Source organism: Notolepis coatsorum (genome assembly GCF_963971535.1).
Source record: "Notolepis coatsorum genome assembly, chromosome: 9".
Classification (NCBI taxonomy): Eukaryota; Metazoa; Chordata; class Actinopteri; order Aulopiformes; family Paralepididae; genus Notolepis; species Notolepis coatsorum.
The window spans coordinates 25,875,957-25,892,932 of NC_140173.1; the positions used below are offsets into that span (position 1 = coordinate 25,875,957).

The following is a 16,976-nucleotide window of genomic DNA, read 5'->3' on the forward strand; positions in this document are numbered from 1 at the left end:
AGATAACATAGTCCCACTAGAGCACCAGCATGTCAGCATGTCTCATGTAGCAGCACATTAATCCAACCAGGTGCGTTCCATGTGGGGAAATGGGAAGTAGGGAGGGGATACATGCACGCACATAATTAACAGCATTAATTTTGGACCTGCCAAACATTTTTAAATGATAGATTCATGAATCAAAAATGTCTTTGGGGGAAAAGCAATAATTGTATTCTGCACCTTTCTAAAAGCTCTGTGGAGGGGTTTATCATCATTATTATTTTTAATGATTAGTCTTGTACATAAAATTGTATCTATAGCACCTTTAAAAGATTTTTTATTTTCTGTGAAAATGTGATAAAAGATAAAAACCACCCACAGCAAAACCACTTTCTGGGAACTGAGCCCGAAATCGTCTGGTGTAAGGAATGTATTTATGAGAGCGTGATACATAGACTGAATCCCAACGTCTGGACTTGCAGGCTCATTGACGTTGAAGCACGTGTTTGTGGGGTCAGGGGGTTGTCCCATGCAAAAAATGTTAGACTTTGTTTTAGCAAGTCTGTAGCTATGCAAAAAGTGTGGAAGGGAAAGTGATGATGATGTGTGGATGGTGCATCATATTCATTCCTGTCCATTCGAAACCGTCGCACATAGGCTGACAGTCCAAGGACCTGAATTCTCTTCCAACTTCCTCTTCCCGTTTACAAATTCTCGCACGTCTGAGGTGCAACTTTCAGCCAATCGTTGACCTCCGTTGCACTTAGGTTCTGCGCTCCTTAGTTCCTGTTCTGCATTTCAAACAAAGATTTTAGTTTGAAGAGGCTTTTAATGATAATGTGAGTTTTAGCTAACGTCGACACACATTTTCATGTACATTCTGAAACACGATATCTAAAAAAGAATGTAATTTTGTGAAAAACGGTTTAGGTTTAGAGATTTATGTAAACAAATTGCCAGTGACATGTGGTAACACTGGTCCTTTAACCCTTTCACTGCCACACTACAGAAGGTTAACCCTTTACTATCACACTACCGACGGTTAAGGTTAACCTGCTGTTGTGTGGCAGTGAAAGGGTTAACCATTTGGTAGTGGCAGTGAAAGGGTTAAGTAACATGTAATATGATACTGCTTATATTTTATTTAGCCTGTATTTCATATACTCATGCAGAACCTGGGGCATTATTATAAACCCACATTCATGCTCTCATGCCATTTTCTACCCATTCAATGTATTTTAATAACAACATCCGAGGTGGTAGGCTGCTGACAAGGTGCTGCACAGCTGATTCTGTTGATTGACAGGAGGAGGGCGTGTTCCAAATGCTCCCTCAACTCAGAACCCTCAAGCCCTCTTGGACTCCCCGATTTCGGCAACTCAACATATATACGTCAGTCAAGTCCAGCGCAAAACACAAACATGAACACACACACGTGCGTCAACGTAAAAATGTGGAGTGCATTCTCTGTGTAGTTAACCTGTTCACTACCACACTACAGAAGGTTAACCATTTCACTACCACACTACAGAAGGTTAACCTTTCACTACCACACTACAGAAGGTTAACCTTTCACTACCGCACTACAGAAGGTTAACCTTTCACTACCACACTACAGAAGGTTAACCCTTTCACTACCACACGACAGACGGTTAACCTGTCTGTAGTGTGGTAGTGAAAAGTTAACCTTCTGTCGTGTGAGAGTGAAAGGGTAAACCCTTTGGTAGTGTGGTAGTGAAAGGGTTAATCCTACACTGGTGGTAGACTACAACTTAAAATGATCTCTGCCTACGGTCAGTAAGGAACAACACTCACGCCAGCGTCTCCATGTTCAGGTCCTCCGACACCACGGTGCTGCCGATGTTCTCCTGGATGATCTAGGAGACAAGCGGGGAGACACAGGAGCTGAGGAGACGCGGGCTGGCAGAATGCAACGCTTCAGAAAAGACATCAGTATGGCTCTGATGCTCAGTCTATTTATTATGGTGATAAGAGACACATCAGTATGGCTCTGATGCTCAGTCTATTTATTCTGGTGAGAAGAGACACATCAGTATGGCTCTGATGCTCAGTCTATTTATTCTGGTGAGAAGAGACACATCAGTATGGCTCTGATGCTCAGTCTATTTATTATGGTGATAAGAGACACATCAGTATGGCTCTGATGCTCAGTCTATTTATTCTGGTGAGAAGAGACACATCAGTATGGCTCTGATGCTCAGTCTATTTATTATGGTGAGAAGAGACACATCAGTATGGCTCTGATGCTCAGTCTATTTATTATGGTGAGAAGAGACACATCAGTATGGCTCTAATGCTGAGTCTATTTATTATGGTGAGAAGAGACACATCAGTATGGCTCTAATGCTGAGTCTATTTATTATGGTGAGAAGAGACACATCAGTATGGCTCTGATGCTCAGTCTATTTATTATGGTGAGAAGAGACACATCAGTATGGCTCTAATGCTGAGTCTATTTATTATGGTGAGAAGAGACACATCAGTATGGCTCTGATGCTCAGTCTATTTATTATGGTGAGAAGAGACACATCAGTATGGCTCTAATGCTCAGTCTATTTATTATGGTGAGAAGAGACACACTTGTATTGCTCTGATGCTGAGTCTATTTATTATGGTGAGAAGAGACACATCAGTATGGCTCTGATGCTCAGTCTATTTATTATGGTGAGAAGAGACACATCAGTATGGCTCTAATGCTGAGTCTATTTATTATGGTGAGAAGAGACACATCAGTATGGCTCTGATGCTCAGTCTATTTATTATGGTGAGAAGAGACACATCAGTATGGCTCTAATGCTGAGTCTATTTATTATGGTGATAAGAGACACACTTGTATTGCTCTGATGCCCCCCTTAATTTCGAACCCTGGCTCTGATGCTCAGTCTATGGTGGTGGAGAAAGGGGCGTAAAGCTTCAATTTCAAAGTGTGTGTTGATACCTGGGGAACATTGCTGCTGACCCACTCTGCGTTGGGAAGAATCTCATCCCACATGATGATACATCTGGCCAGAGTCTGCAGGAGGGAGAGGGAGAGGGACACACACACACACACACACACACACACACACACACACACACACACACACACACACACACACACACACACACACACACACACACACACACACACACACACACACACACACACACACACACACACACACACACACACACACACACACACACAGGTTCAACAGAGAGACATGAGAGAGAGGAGACAGAGCGGAAAGATGGAGAGAAAGAGGGGAGAGAAGAGAGGGAGAGAGAGAGACAGAAAGAGACAGAGAGAGACATAGAGACAGACACAGAGAGGAGAGAGAGACATAGAGATATACATATAGAGACAGAGAGAGAGAGACAGAGAGATAGACAGATAGAGAGACATAGAGAGAGACATAAATATAGAGAGACAGATAGAGAGAGACAGAGACATAAATAGAGAGATACAGAGACAGACATAGAGAGATACATAGAGATCGACAGAGAGAGCGACAGAATGAGAGAGACAGAGGGACGCAGATAGACAGAGACATAGAGAGAGAGAGAGAGACACAAATAGAGAGACAGAACGAGAGACAGAGACATAGAGAGAGAGCGACACAGAGAGAGAGAAACAGAGAGAGAGAAACAGAGATAGAGACAGAACGAGAGACAGAGACAGAGAGAGCGACGCAGAGAGAGAGTGACAGAGAGAGAGAGAGAGAGAGAGACAGAGAGAGAGAAACAGAGAGAGAGAGAAACAGAGATAGAGAGACAGAACGAGAGACAGAGACATAGAGAGAGCGACGCAGAGAGAGTAACAGAGAGAGAGAGCGAGAGAGAGAGAGAGAGAGACACTCACTCACCCTCAGCAGCAGAAACTCTGGTTTGATGAAGTCCAGCAGGAACATAGTGTCTGGAGCTTTAAGCCAATCAGCAATTGACCTGGGGAGAGGACCAGGGGTGATGAGGAGATGTTAATGCTGTCCTGGGGAGAGGACCAGGGGTGATGAGGAGATGTTAATGCTGTCCTGGGGAGAGGACCAGGGGTGATGAGGAGATGTTAATGCTGTCCTGGGGAGAGGACCAGGGGTGATGAGGAGATGTTAATGCTGTCCTGGGGAGAGGACCAGGGGTGATGAGGAGATGTTAATGCTGTCCTGGGGAGAGGACCAGGGGGTGATGAGGAGATGTTAATGCTGCCCTGGGGAGAGGACCAGGGGTGATGAGGAGATGTTAATGCTGTCCTGGGGAGAGGACCAGGGGGGATGAGGAGATGTTAATGCTGTCCTGGGGAGAGGACCAGGGGGGGAGGAGATGTTAATGCTGTCCTGGGGAGAGGACCAGGGGTGATGAGGAGATGTTAATGCTGTCCTGGGGAGAGGACCAGGGGGGGAGGAGATGTTAGTGCTGTCCTGGGGAGAGGACCAGGGGTGATGAGGAGATGTTAATGCTGTCCTGGGGAGAGGACCAGGGGTGATGAGGAGATGTTAATGCTGTCCTGGGGAGAGGACCAGGGGGGGAGGAGATGTTAATGCTGTCCTGGGGAGAGGACCAGGGGTGATGAGGAGATGTTAATGCTGTCCTGGGGAGAGGACCAGGGGGTGATGAGGAGATGTTAATGCTGTCCTGGGGAGAGGACCAGGGGTGATGAGGAGATGTTAATGCTGTCCTGGGGAGAGGACCAGGGGTGATGAGGAGATGTTAATGCTGTCCTGGGGAGAGGACCAGGGGGTGATGAGGAGATGTTAATGCTGTCCTGGGGAGAGGACCAGGGGTGATGAGGAGATGTTAATGCTGTCCTGGGGAGAGGACCAGGGGGTGATGAGGAGATGTTAATGCTGTCCTGGGGAGAGGACCAGGGGGGGAGGAGATGTTAATGCTGTCCTGGGGAGAGGACCAGGGGTGATGAGGAGATGTTAATGCTGTCCTGGGGAGAGGACCAGGGGTGATGAGGAGATGTTAATGCTGTCCTGGGGAGAGGACCAGGGGGGGAGGAGATGTTAATGCTGTCCTGGGGAGAGGACCAGGGGTGATGAGGAGATGTTAATGCTGTCCTGGGGAGAGGACCAGGGGGGGAGGAGATGTTAATGCTGTCCTGGGGAGAGGACCAGGGGTGATGAGGAGATGTTAATGCTGTCCTGGGGAGAGGACCAGGGGGTGATGAGGAGATGTTAATGCTGTCCTGGGGAGAGGACCAGGGGGTGATGAGGAGATGTTAATGCTGTCCTGGGGAGAGGACCAGGGGGGATGAGGAGATGTTAATGCTGTCCTGGGGAGAGGACCAGGGGTGATGAGGAGATGTTAATGCTGTCCTGGGGAGAGGACCAGGGGGGGAGGAGATGTTAATGCTGTCCTGGGGAGAGGACCAGGGGGGGAGGAGATGTTAATGCTGTCCTGGGGAGAGGACCAGGGGGGGAGGAGATGTTAATGCTGTCCTGGGGAGAGGACCAGGGGGGGAGGAGATGTTAATGCTGTCCTGGGGAGAGGACCAGGGGGGGAGGAGATGTTAGTGCTGTCCTGGAGAGAGGACCAGGGGTGATGAGATGTTAATGCTGTCCTGGGGAGAGGACCAGGGGTGATGAGGAGATGTTAATGCTGTCCTGGGGAGAGGACCAGGGGGGGAGGAGATGTTAATGCTGTCCTGGGGAGAGGACCAGGGGTGATGAGGAGATGTTAATGCTGTCCTGGGGAGAGGACCAGGGGGTGATGAGGAGATGTTAATGCTGTCCTGGGGAGAGGACCAGGGGGTGATGAGGAGATGTTAATGCTGTCCTGGGGAGAGGACCAGGGGGGATGAGGAGATGTTAATGCTGTCCTGGGGAGAGGACCAGGGGGGGAGGAGATGTTAATGCTGTCCTGGGGAGAGGACCAGGGGGGGAGGAGATGTTAATGCTGTCCTGGGGAGAGGACCAGGGGGGGAGGAGATGTTAATGCTGTCCTGGGGAGAGGACCAGGGGGGGAGGAGATGTTAATGCTGTCCTGGGGAGAGGACCAGGGGGGGAGGAGATGTTAATGCTGTCCTGGGGAGAGGACCAGGGGGTGATGAGGAGATGTTAATGCTGTCCTGGGGAGAGGACCAGGGGGGATGAGGAGATGTTAATGCTGTCCTGGGGAGAGGACCAGGGGGTGATGGGGAGATGTTAATGCTGTCCTGGGGAGAGGACCAGGGGGTGATGAGGAGATGTTAATGCTGTCCTGGGGAGAGGACCAGGGGTGATGAGGAGATGTTAATGCTGTCCTGGGGAGAGGACCAGGGGGTGATGAGGAGATGTTAATGCTGTCCTGGGGAGAGGACCAGGGGGTGATGAGGAGATGTTAATGCTGTCCTGGGGAGAGGACCAGGGGTGATGAGGAGATGTTAATGCTGTCCTGGGGACCTCTCAACCAGTAGGGATACTAGACCAGACGGGTGCTAGACCTACAGCAGAAGAGTACTGGCGTGGAAGGACTTGTGGAGCTGGAGAACAACTGTAATGCAGTGTATTGCAAGATATGTCTCGTCCAATCAGGAGAGCAGTGGTGAAGATGTTCTGCTATGGACCAATCAGGAGAGCAGTGGTGAAGATGTTCTGCTATGGACCAATCAGGAGAGCAGTGGTGAAGATGTTCTGCTATATGGACCAATCAGGAGAGCAGTGGTGAAGATGTTCTGCTATGGACCAATCAGGAGAGCAGTGGTGAAGATGTTCTGCTATATGGACCAATCAGGAGAGCAGTGGTGAAGATGTTCTGCTATATGGACCAATCAGGAGAGCAGTGGTGAAGATGTTCTGCTATGGACCAATCAGGAGAGCAGTGGTGAAGATGTTCTGCTATATGGACCAATCAGGAGAGCAGTGGTGAAGATGTTCTGCTATATGGACCAATCAGGAGAGCAGTGGTGAAGATGTTCTGCTATGGACCAATCAGGAGAGCAGTGGTGAATATGTTCTGCTATGGACCAATCAGGAGAGCAGTGGTGAAGATGTTCTGCTATGGACCAATCCTTTATACCGGCAGCCATCAGGCTCTACAACAAAGGGCTTGGACGGCCAGATCTGCTGCCAGAACTATCACGGTCAGAGATAGTCATCAACTAGAGACTCACATCACATACTGACTATCTTGTACTTTGCACTAGAGACTAATATCACTGGACTATCTTGTGCTTGTACTTTTTTTTAAATATTATATTGTATTTGTATCTATACTTTAACACTTTCCGTGCCAACGACGAGATATCTCGTTAGTTCATGCCAACCGTTGTGTGTCAGAGAGACGAGAGATCTCGTTTTTAATATTTTTTTTTATTAGCGATTTCCATTCATATTTCATCAATCTAGCCTCCCGTTACCACTGGAACTCTCTCTGAGCTCCATTGGGAAAATACCGCCCCCTATTGTCTCTCCCTGTGGTACTGCACCCCATTGGATTAGACTGAATGAATAGCATGAAAAAAATAAATCCTGCTTCCACATTTTACTTCTCAGGCAAGTCACCCGAGACGATCGGATTCATTCTGGACCATCAGAACAGCGTGGAATCTGTGTTTCGACCACCCAGCGTTGGATCAATAAACGCGATCGATATTTGGAATGGAGATCAGGAATTGGAATAATGTTTTTGGAGAACATCTGATCTGAGGTAAGGAATCTATTTTACCAGTCTTAGGATAATCAGAGCTTTTTTCACAGAGATATCAACGTGGGCCCTATGTGTGTGTGTGTGTGTGTGTGTGTGTGTGTGTGCGATCAGGAAATAAGAGACTCGATTTTTCAGCCCGCTTCTATAGCGTGCATAAGTACACATATACTATCGATAATCTAGCGTTTATTTGAAAACGATTCATAAATAGGCAGAAAAATTACAACGTGTTTTGTGTATTACAGTAAATGGTGTTTATCACAGAATCTTCTGAAATCTTCTGGAAGTTTCAAGAAACGAGCGTTTTTCAAAATGGTATAAAACGGAAATGAACCGATTAAAAAACAATCCGTTTCGACAATGTTGACTGCAAACAAGTCATTGATAAGCGACGGCCAGATTAGACACATAGCCATAATTTAAGATAGAGTTTATGCGTTCGCAAATATGAGAGCGCTATCATTGAAGTGGGTGGTGGCACTCAACGGGGTAAATAGGACACGGAGGCTGGCACTCAACCTGTTAAGTGTACCTATAGTGTATATGCATACCCCTCCAACCCGGATTCCCCCCCCCCCCCTCCCCCCCATGCTGCTTTGACACCCGAATTTCCCCAAGGGGATCAATAAAGGATCATCTTAGTGGTGAAGATGTTCTGTTATGGACTCTAATACAGAGATGAGTTACCGGAGGCTACAAGCCACACAAAGACACTAAAGGAACTAGTTACTTAGAAACGATAGTGTCTTGTACAAATTTGTTTGGTTTGAGATTTAATGAGTTAAAGAGTCGAGATGTGTGATGTCATTATGATGTATGTCATATTATGTTATATTATGGTGTCATGTCGACAGCACATTGTCATGTCCTTGCAAGAAAAACGTTAGTAAGCCAGTGGCGTATGTTGTCCTGTTCTCACCTGTTGTTGGTCTTGAGGTAGATCATAGCAAGAGCCAGGGTGGCTCCTGGACACGTCACGTCCACGTTAATGGTGTCGCCCTCCTGAGACGATGACATCATCAGACACTTTCAATCATACATTTACTTTCTTTTGAGTCATTTTAATATCTCAGCTCATGGGTACAACGGGGGTAAATCGTCTCAGGTGCCCTTTAAATGTTTTACACTTGTGTGTTCAGCTGCGTAACTCTCTTAGGACACACAGGGATGTGAGCTGGAGCTCCTGTGCTTGTTGTTTCTGCATCTTTCATTTAGGGATGCACCAATATCAACCTTTTGGCTGATACCGATAACCGATATTAACATTTCTGTTATGGCCGATAACCGATATTACAGATGTTGACATGGGGAGGCCCACGGGGTGGCATTCCCGCCACCGTGCATGGCGATGCGAGTGGCGTGTGGGCCATTTATGTTTTCCTTCGGTCATGACGTGCTTTATCTGTCTTGGATGGGGATGTGGTAGGGATTGATGTGTGGGGTGTTTGGGGGACTGGCTGTTCCGGGGGGGTTCACATGTCTTCGAGCAACATTGTACTATTGTACTTATTTGATGCCTATTCTTAAGTCTGCACGTTTACGTTAGGCTACTTTTATTGTCTTTTATACCTATTCTTATGTCTGCAATTTATGCATTGTTTTTTATTCTGTCAATTGTGTGCTGATTTTATGCCCATGTTCATTTTATACTAATTGCTGTGGGGCATTCTGGACGGCGGTCCATGTGTGAAAAGTGCTATATAGATAGTTATTCATATTTATTATTATAATATTGTAAAAATTTATATATTGAAATGTCTGTAAAGTAGGGACAACATTGAAAATGAGGGTGACCTCAATTGTCTGAGAATAAATAAAGGTTTGAATCTGTATAAATAAAACAAATGTCCAATAATAATAATTTTGTACATACTATTTTTGTACGTACTGAAACAATATTAACCCACAAACCTGTGATGCGTCAGGTCACATGCAAGTAACATGTCAAAAGAAATTAAAAACACACAAAGGCAGCTAGACAGTAGTTCACAACGGCCCAGATTAAAATGGTTCTGCCATTTTTTTACCGGATTGCAACACGTTATTTTCCCAGACGTTCACATAAAGATAAAGAAACAATATAGGTTGTATTTTATGACAATAACGTTGAGGTTTGTTTGACCCGTGAGATATAATACACGAATACAAATTGCGTCAATATTTCGAAGAGAAAAATGGTTGTACTTCCGTTGTCGGCGGCTGGTGTGAGCTGGGTAGTGTAGTTTTATGAAATGTAGACCTCCATCGAAAGCCCTGGGTCTCCTCTTTCTTAGGACTACAACAATTTCATGAGTGCTTCATCATGAGATTTTTATAAGCTCATATTTCACTAATAACACTTAAAATCATTGGTAAACAAACGTAGTGCTGAAAATATACACTTTGACTGCTGTTTTGATAGGGTTAGGGTCTTTACTCTCTACTACAGTTGAAAAAGAAACGCAGCATTACTTAATTCGGACTGTATTGATCTATTCATGACGTGAAACAAATCGGGCTTAAGAGGTCAATTGTGATCCGTATTTGCTGTTAAATGATTACCTGACCATTTGTAAATTATTCTTTTATTAATAATACCCTCAAAAAAGCCTAAAGACAGTAGCAAAGCGTGGACTGGCGACTCACAATATCAACGGTTGTTTTTGCAAGCGCCCATGCGGTCTAGTGGGATGATCTGAACCGGACAGGCTGTGGTCTGTACCTTGATCTGGTAGCTGGGGGACTTGTGCTTCTCCCGGTTGGCCCCGGTGTGGGTCCTGCGGTGTCCTCCCACCATATACTGGTACAGCTGCTCCGGCACGTTCAGGTCCGTCATTCCGATCAGGTTACTGCCATGCTGCAGGGAGGGAGGGAGGGAGTGATGGAGGGAGGGAGTGGATGGGGAGCAGGAGGGAGGGAGGGAGTGATGGGGAGAAGGAGGGAGGGAGTGATGGGGAGAAGGAGGGAGGGAGGGAGTGATGGGGAGCAGCAGAGGGAGGGAGGGAGTGATGGGGAGCAGCAGAGGGAGGTTGATGGGAGTGATGGGGCAAACAGAGAATCAGCATTAAAAACACTTTGCCAAATATGTGGAATGTACAAAGGGATTAAAGCAAAAATAAATGTTTTTGACTGGGTCAGGGTTACACACATCTTTTGGTTGGTTATGTCCATGTATTAAGTCATTGACCGCCACACTGTTTTCCCATCTCTACTCAATGGCGTTATTGACCATTTTAGCGATGTTTGCGGACCCATTGTGTGTTCTGTATTATACAGTACGTAGCTATGGAGACAATAGTATGGCTCATTTGAAAGGCATTGTTCATAGTCCAACACTGACTAGCCAGTTCATCTCTACATACTTTAGTTTGTGCGCTATTCCATGCTAAACATCGCCCCTTTCCAAAATAATCATAGATTGCGAGATATGACGTGTTATATGCATTATGCCCAAATCGTTCGGGTTGCACGCCTGGAACCCGGGGGGGTGTCGTATTACCCCCAAACTGTGATCGTTACCAAAAGCATGTTTTAGGTCCGGTAAAATACGACACTGTGATCGGTACAAAAGCATGTTTTAGGTTAGAAAAATACTAGCAGGTTACCTCAGATAGACCTTACCTCAGTCAGAAGGTACTCCAAAATGAATAAATCGCAGTCATCCCATGGCGATCGCAATTACTCGTGTATATTGGGCATGGCTGTCATACGGGAAAGAATAGGTCTGAGGCACCAAATCTCCGACCGATTGCTATGTCCTGATCCACTCCGAGGCGGAAGCAGCCGGAGGTAACTCAGTACTGGAAGACAAATTAATGGAAGCGGACAGTGCCGGTTAGCCTAGGAATTGTCCAACTAACACCTCTCCCAAAGGCTAACCGGCACTGTCCGCTTCCATTCATTGGGCTAAGCTAGGCTAACATGCAGCCAGCTAGCTTTCTACTGAACGCACAGAGAGGAAACTGGTATCTATCTTCTTGTCTCAAAATGTTGGCGTGTTCCTTTAAGAAAGAAAATTCTGCAAGTATTGTGTCATGCTTAACTCTTAACACCTTCATTGCACAAAAAATTATTCCATATGGTGATGGTGATGCACCAATACCTCGTCTTGTGAACCGTTTTCAGTTATTTTAAGTGTCTTTGTTTGAGGCTACCGACGTAAACAAGATGGCGTGCTAACAGCGCATAGGAACATCTGTGATTGGTCAGACGATGTAGCCGAGGAAGCCTGATTGGACAGAAGAGCAGGCATTCTAAATGGGATGCGTCAAAATCGCAGACGATCGTGTCTAATTAATTGTGGCCAAAATCTTCGGGTTGCAACGATTCGTCGACGTCATCAACCATTTAACACATTGGGCGCCGTGGATTAGTCTGGGCCCGTGGTAGCTAGGCCGAGCATTAAAACATAGGACTTCGTCACCTTGTTTGCAGGAATATATTATATTCTATATTATCTATATTATCTATATTATAGCTATGGATACTATATAGTACTGTACATTAGTACACTGCATAGTATTGTATATTATATGGTAACTCAGAACATTGTACATATGTCTATACCGAACACTGTGACCTCATTTTCTTCTTCTAAATTACATGCTATACTATGTTATTTGATACTATCTTGTCTAGCACAGTCTCTGGAGCGTAACAGTAAGAAGCATTTTGTATGAAAGTATTCTGTACTTCTGTATGACAACTATTAAAGAAACTTGAAATACTATGGCCCATTTGACATCAAATATCTATCGTTCAATATGTGAAAAAGAATACATTTTTCCATCCATACGTTCCCGTGTTATACCGTGGTGAATATAAGTATAGTTATAGCGTGGTCTGGGGTAATTCCCGAAAGGCTGAGTAATAGCCATATGCGTGTATTCTACTAAAAGCGTTCCCATTTCTTGCCTGGACTAGCTACTATTCTCAAATCAAATCTATATCATAGGTATTATGTTTCATCATGAATGCATGAAAGGGGGGGTCGTTTTTTGATGCTTTGATCGTCACCAACGGAATACGTTGTGGACTAACGTTACAAACATACGCTCGGATCGCAATGAAGACATGCTTGGATCAACGCAAGATTGACATCATATAGCCCTTACCTTGACTAGGATGTACCCCAAAAAGAATATTCCAATTATCTGATCGCCATTCCAAGTATTGATGTCCATGGTGTCGCCAACATAATCCACCACACAACATGCATCGGGAGTATTTGATTATTCTCAATCAGAGCATTATAACCGCTCGTCCTGCCCGGAGAAAAATAGCCGACCCGGACCCATATAATCGACGCACAGCCCAAGACACAAGGTTTCAAAGGGTGCTCGATACCGCCGCCTGGGAGGATGCGGCCGGTATTGCACTTTTGCGATCTCAGACTCATTCCCTATGATAACACCAGGCTCCCTGGATGGATAATGAATACAAATATCGAAAAAAAGAATAAACAACCAAAACTGCTGCCCAACCCGACTTATCTCGGGTTTGGCGCCCAACTTGTTAATAGCCTATATTTAAAAAATACATTTTAATCATATCTCCTGTGCTGGCACAAGCACTACCATAGCGTGGAGTGGAGAGATAACACACAATACATATACAAATTAATGGAGATATACTAAAAAGCTATTTATATCTTATTTATAAAAAATCTCTCTGGCTTAATAGATTAATCGATTAATAGACTAATCGATAAAATAATCAACAGATTAATCGATAACAAAATAATCGTTAGCGACAGCCCTAAACTAAATGTAGATGAATTTATCCTGGGGACAACGGTGCAAAGGGAGGTAGAGGAGGTACTACGAAGGTGGAGAGAGAGAGGTAAGAGGTGATAAGGAGAGAGGGAGGTAAGAGGTGATTGAGGAGGGTTTTGGGGTGGGGATGAGGAGAGAGGGAGGTAGAGGAGGTGATTGAGGAGGGTTTTGGGGTGGGGATGAGGAGAGAGGGAGGTAGAGGAGGTGATTGAGGTGGGTTTTGGGGTGGGGATGAGGAGAGGGGGAGGTAAGAGGTGATTGAGGAGGGTTTTGGGGTGGGGATGAGGAGAGAGGGAGGTAGAGGAGGTGATTGAGGAGGGTTTTGGGGTGGGGATGAGGAGAGAGGGAGGTAGAGGAGGTGATTGAGGTGGGTTTTGGGGTGGGGATGAGGAGAGAGGGAGGTAGAGGAGGTGATTGAGGAGGGTTTTGGGGTGGGGATGAGGAGAGGAGAGAGGGAGGTAGAGGAGGTGATTGAGGTGGGTTTTGGGGTGGGGATGAGGAGAGGGGGAGGTAGAGGAGGTGATTGAGGAGGGTTTTGGGGTGGGGATGAGGAGAGGGGGAGGTAGAGGAGGTGATTGAGGTGGGTTTTGGGGTGGGGATGAGGAGAGGAGAGAGGGAGGTAGAGGAGGTGATTGAGGTGGGTTTTGGGGTGGGGATGAGGAGAGGGGGAGGTAGAGGAGGTGATTGAGGTGGGTTTTGGGGTGGGGATGAGGAGAGAGGGCGGTAGAGGAGGTGATTGAGGAGGGTTTTGGGGTGGGGATGAGGTGAGGAGAGAGGGAGGTAGAGGAGGTGATTGAGGTGGGTTTTGGGGTGGGGATGAGGAGAGGGGGAGGTAGAGGAGGTGATTGAGGTGGGTTTTGGGGTGGGGATGAGGAGAGAGGGCGGTAGAGGAGGTGATTGAGGAGGGTTTTGGGGTGGGGATGAGGTGAGGAGAGAGGGAGGTAGAGGAGGTGATTGAGGTGGGTTTTGGGGTGGGGGTGAGGAGAGAGGGAGGTAGAGCAGGTGATTGAGGTGGGTTTTGGGGTGGGGATGAGGAGAGAGGGAGGTAGAGGAGGTGATTGAGGAGGGTTTTGGGGTTGGGGTGAGGAGAGATGGAGGCAAGGTGAGAAAGTTGATATAAGGAGGAATGTGGTTAAACAAAGAGAAGATGTGTGAGAATCTCTCGTCTTCCTCTTTCTCATTGTAATCAACAGGACAGGACGCTATAGGCTTTATGTTACCTTTAGACGATGCAGGTCTCCTGGGAGCGCAGAGGAACAGGTGGTTCACTCGCTCCCCAGCCTGCAGGCTGCACCTACCTACACATGAACCACTTTACTGTATGGAATGTGTGTCATCCTTTCCATGTATGAATGCATAATATCCCTAGAGCCGTCAGGGTTACCCCATTACAGCGGTAAGGCAATCACGTCATGCCCAGCGCAGAGTCTTTTGTTTATGTTGCAATTGTTGTGTTATGTGATCTGAAATGAATGCAATGTAAATAATAATAATAATAATAATTAGAATCATATCTCGCTCGATGTTCCCCGTGCTAGACTTCCTTTGGTCAGTCCTCCTTCCAATTTGCTGATCCCAGCAGTTGGAACGAGATGCAAAAGACTTTGAAAATGGACTAATTGATCCCCCTCACTACTTTTAAGGACTCTATCGCAGAGTTGTTTACACACACCTGCAACTGTCACACAGCCTTTTATTTGTCTGTTCTGCTTCATTTATTACATACCATGTAATTTTATTTGGTTGTTTGTTTGATGTGTGTTTTAATTATTTCCCTTACCTCTGTGATGTATGTTTTTATTATATATATTTTCTATATATAATACATTTTTGTCCCCTTTCCCTGTTATCCTTGGAGAGGCCTTTTTGTCCTCTCACTAGGCGCTCATTGTAAATACGAATCTGTTCTTAATTTGTTCTGCCTGGTTAAATAAATAATTGCGTAGCCTCATTTCTTCACGCCATGTGTTCGATAGTTTCCACTCCTCGCTGTGCGGTTAAAGTTTTGATGGGAGAACGTGCACCCGGAAACGAAAGTGAAAGTTATAAAAGAGTTGTGGAAACAACCTTCTGGTGAGAGGATTTTGACTAGTTTAACACATCCGGTGCCGTTAACATAGAACTACGTTTCTGTCGCCCAACCGTTGAGTGCCGGAAACGTAGATCTAGGTTTTTCTCACGGTATTTCTTTTAATCGCTATTGCCATTCATAATTCAGCGGGGCACCTTGTGCATACTGTTCTGAGTGTGTCTGAGCTGGCAGACGGTCTTATACCGCCCTCTAACGCCTTCGGCCATTATTGCACTCCATTAGAAACTATGTAGTTTCTTTTCTCTACCGAGCTGCGGCGTGGGGGCGGGTCCTAAACACTCCGGCAAAACACATGCTTGTAGGGACTGACCCCGCCCGCCCGTTCATGTTGCAATGCCCAACAACGTCGGAGACAGGATCGCTGTGGATAACTGGAATGGCGATCAGATAATTGGATTATTTTTTTTGCATTACATCAGATACAAGGTAAGAACACTATATATAAATTTGATCGTTGATCTGATATTTATTTCTACCCCGATCAACGCTGTCTCTGTGTTTTATGTGTGTGGCTGTTTACCGTTGGGTGCAGGAGGGGGGGGGCGCCGGTCTAAACCACATTGCATGCTTGCACGAGGAAGGATAATAATGATGATCTAGCGTTAATTTCAGGAAGATTCGATAATCAGGTGAAAAATTACAACGTATTGAATTACACAAAAGTGCTGTTTTCGCGTCTTTTTCCTGGAATGACTCAGAAGCGCCCAAACTATATTCATATTCAAAACGGTATAAAACGGAAATGTACGGATGAAAAAAGTATCTGTTTCTTGCACGTTGACTGGAAGCAACTCACTGACACTCGACAGCGTTATTAGACCCATAGCTATACTATAAAATATAGGTTTAGCTCTACAAACTACAACTACGTTTACATGGGGTTGATGGACGGCAAGGCCAGGTCACTTCCCGGAAGGGGCGTGGCACTCAATGTGTTAATAGGGCCTAACAAAATAAATTGTTTGGTTCCTGTTGGTTGTCAGTTAAGGCCATGGGTAGGTAGGGAATTTTTTTTTTCTTCCCACGGCGACTATGGATAGGGATTTTTTTTATTTAATTAATATGTTCACGACAACATGGATGCATGTACCCTGCCAGCATGTTTAATATCCATACTACTAAAGGTTAAAATACAAAGACACTGTACTACAAAAGTACAATGTACAAAGGTAGTAGTATTAAAAATGCCACCCCTAAATACAACTCACTAGCTGTGCAAATATTGTGAAATACTTGCTTTTTATATATTCTCATTATCAGGGATTAAAGCAAAAGAAAATCTCCTGACTGAACTTTTTTTCAGGCCAAGTCATATTCTTATTTTAACCTCCACTATATTTTTTTTATTTAATAGCGTTAGCGTTTTAAGGGAACTAATCATTTTGATCATCTTTTCTATTGCCAATTTGCTTTTACGTAATATCAATGCTGTTTTCATTCATTAAATGAAACTGATTGCAAGGGTTGACTGACTGTCATACAAATAAACAAATCTACATACTGTAACTTTTCAGTATTGTGTA

At 45.4% G+C, this 16,976-nt stretch overlaps 1 protein-coding gene across 1 annotated transcript in view; it reads right to left on the reverse strand.

Moving 5' to 3' along the window:
* Positions 1–16,976, reverse strand: part of anapc1 (anaphase promoting complex subunit 1) — a 252,373-nt gene that overhangs the window by 68,597 nt on the left and 166,800 nt on the right. The window contains exons 37-41 of the mRNA XM_084321811.1: positions 10,310–10,444; positions 8,528–8,610; positions 3,849–3,927; positions 2,942–3,016; positions 1,798–1,859 (exon numbers count right to left, since the gene is read on the reverse strand). Coding sequence (XP_084177937.1) covers positions 1,798–1,859; positions 2,942–3,016; positions 3,849–3,927; positions 8,528–8,610; positions 10,310–10,444 — 434 coding nt within the window. The remainder of the gene's footprint in view (positions 1–1,797; positions 1,860–2,941; positions 3,017–3,848; positions 3,928–8,527; positions 8,611–10,309; positions 10,445–16,976) is intronic.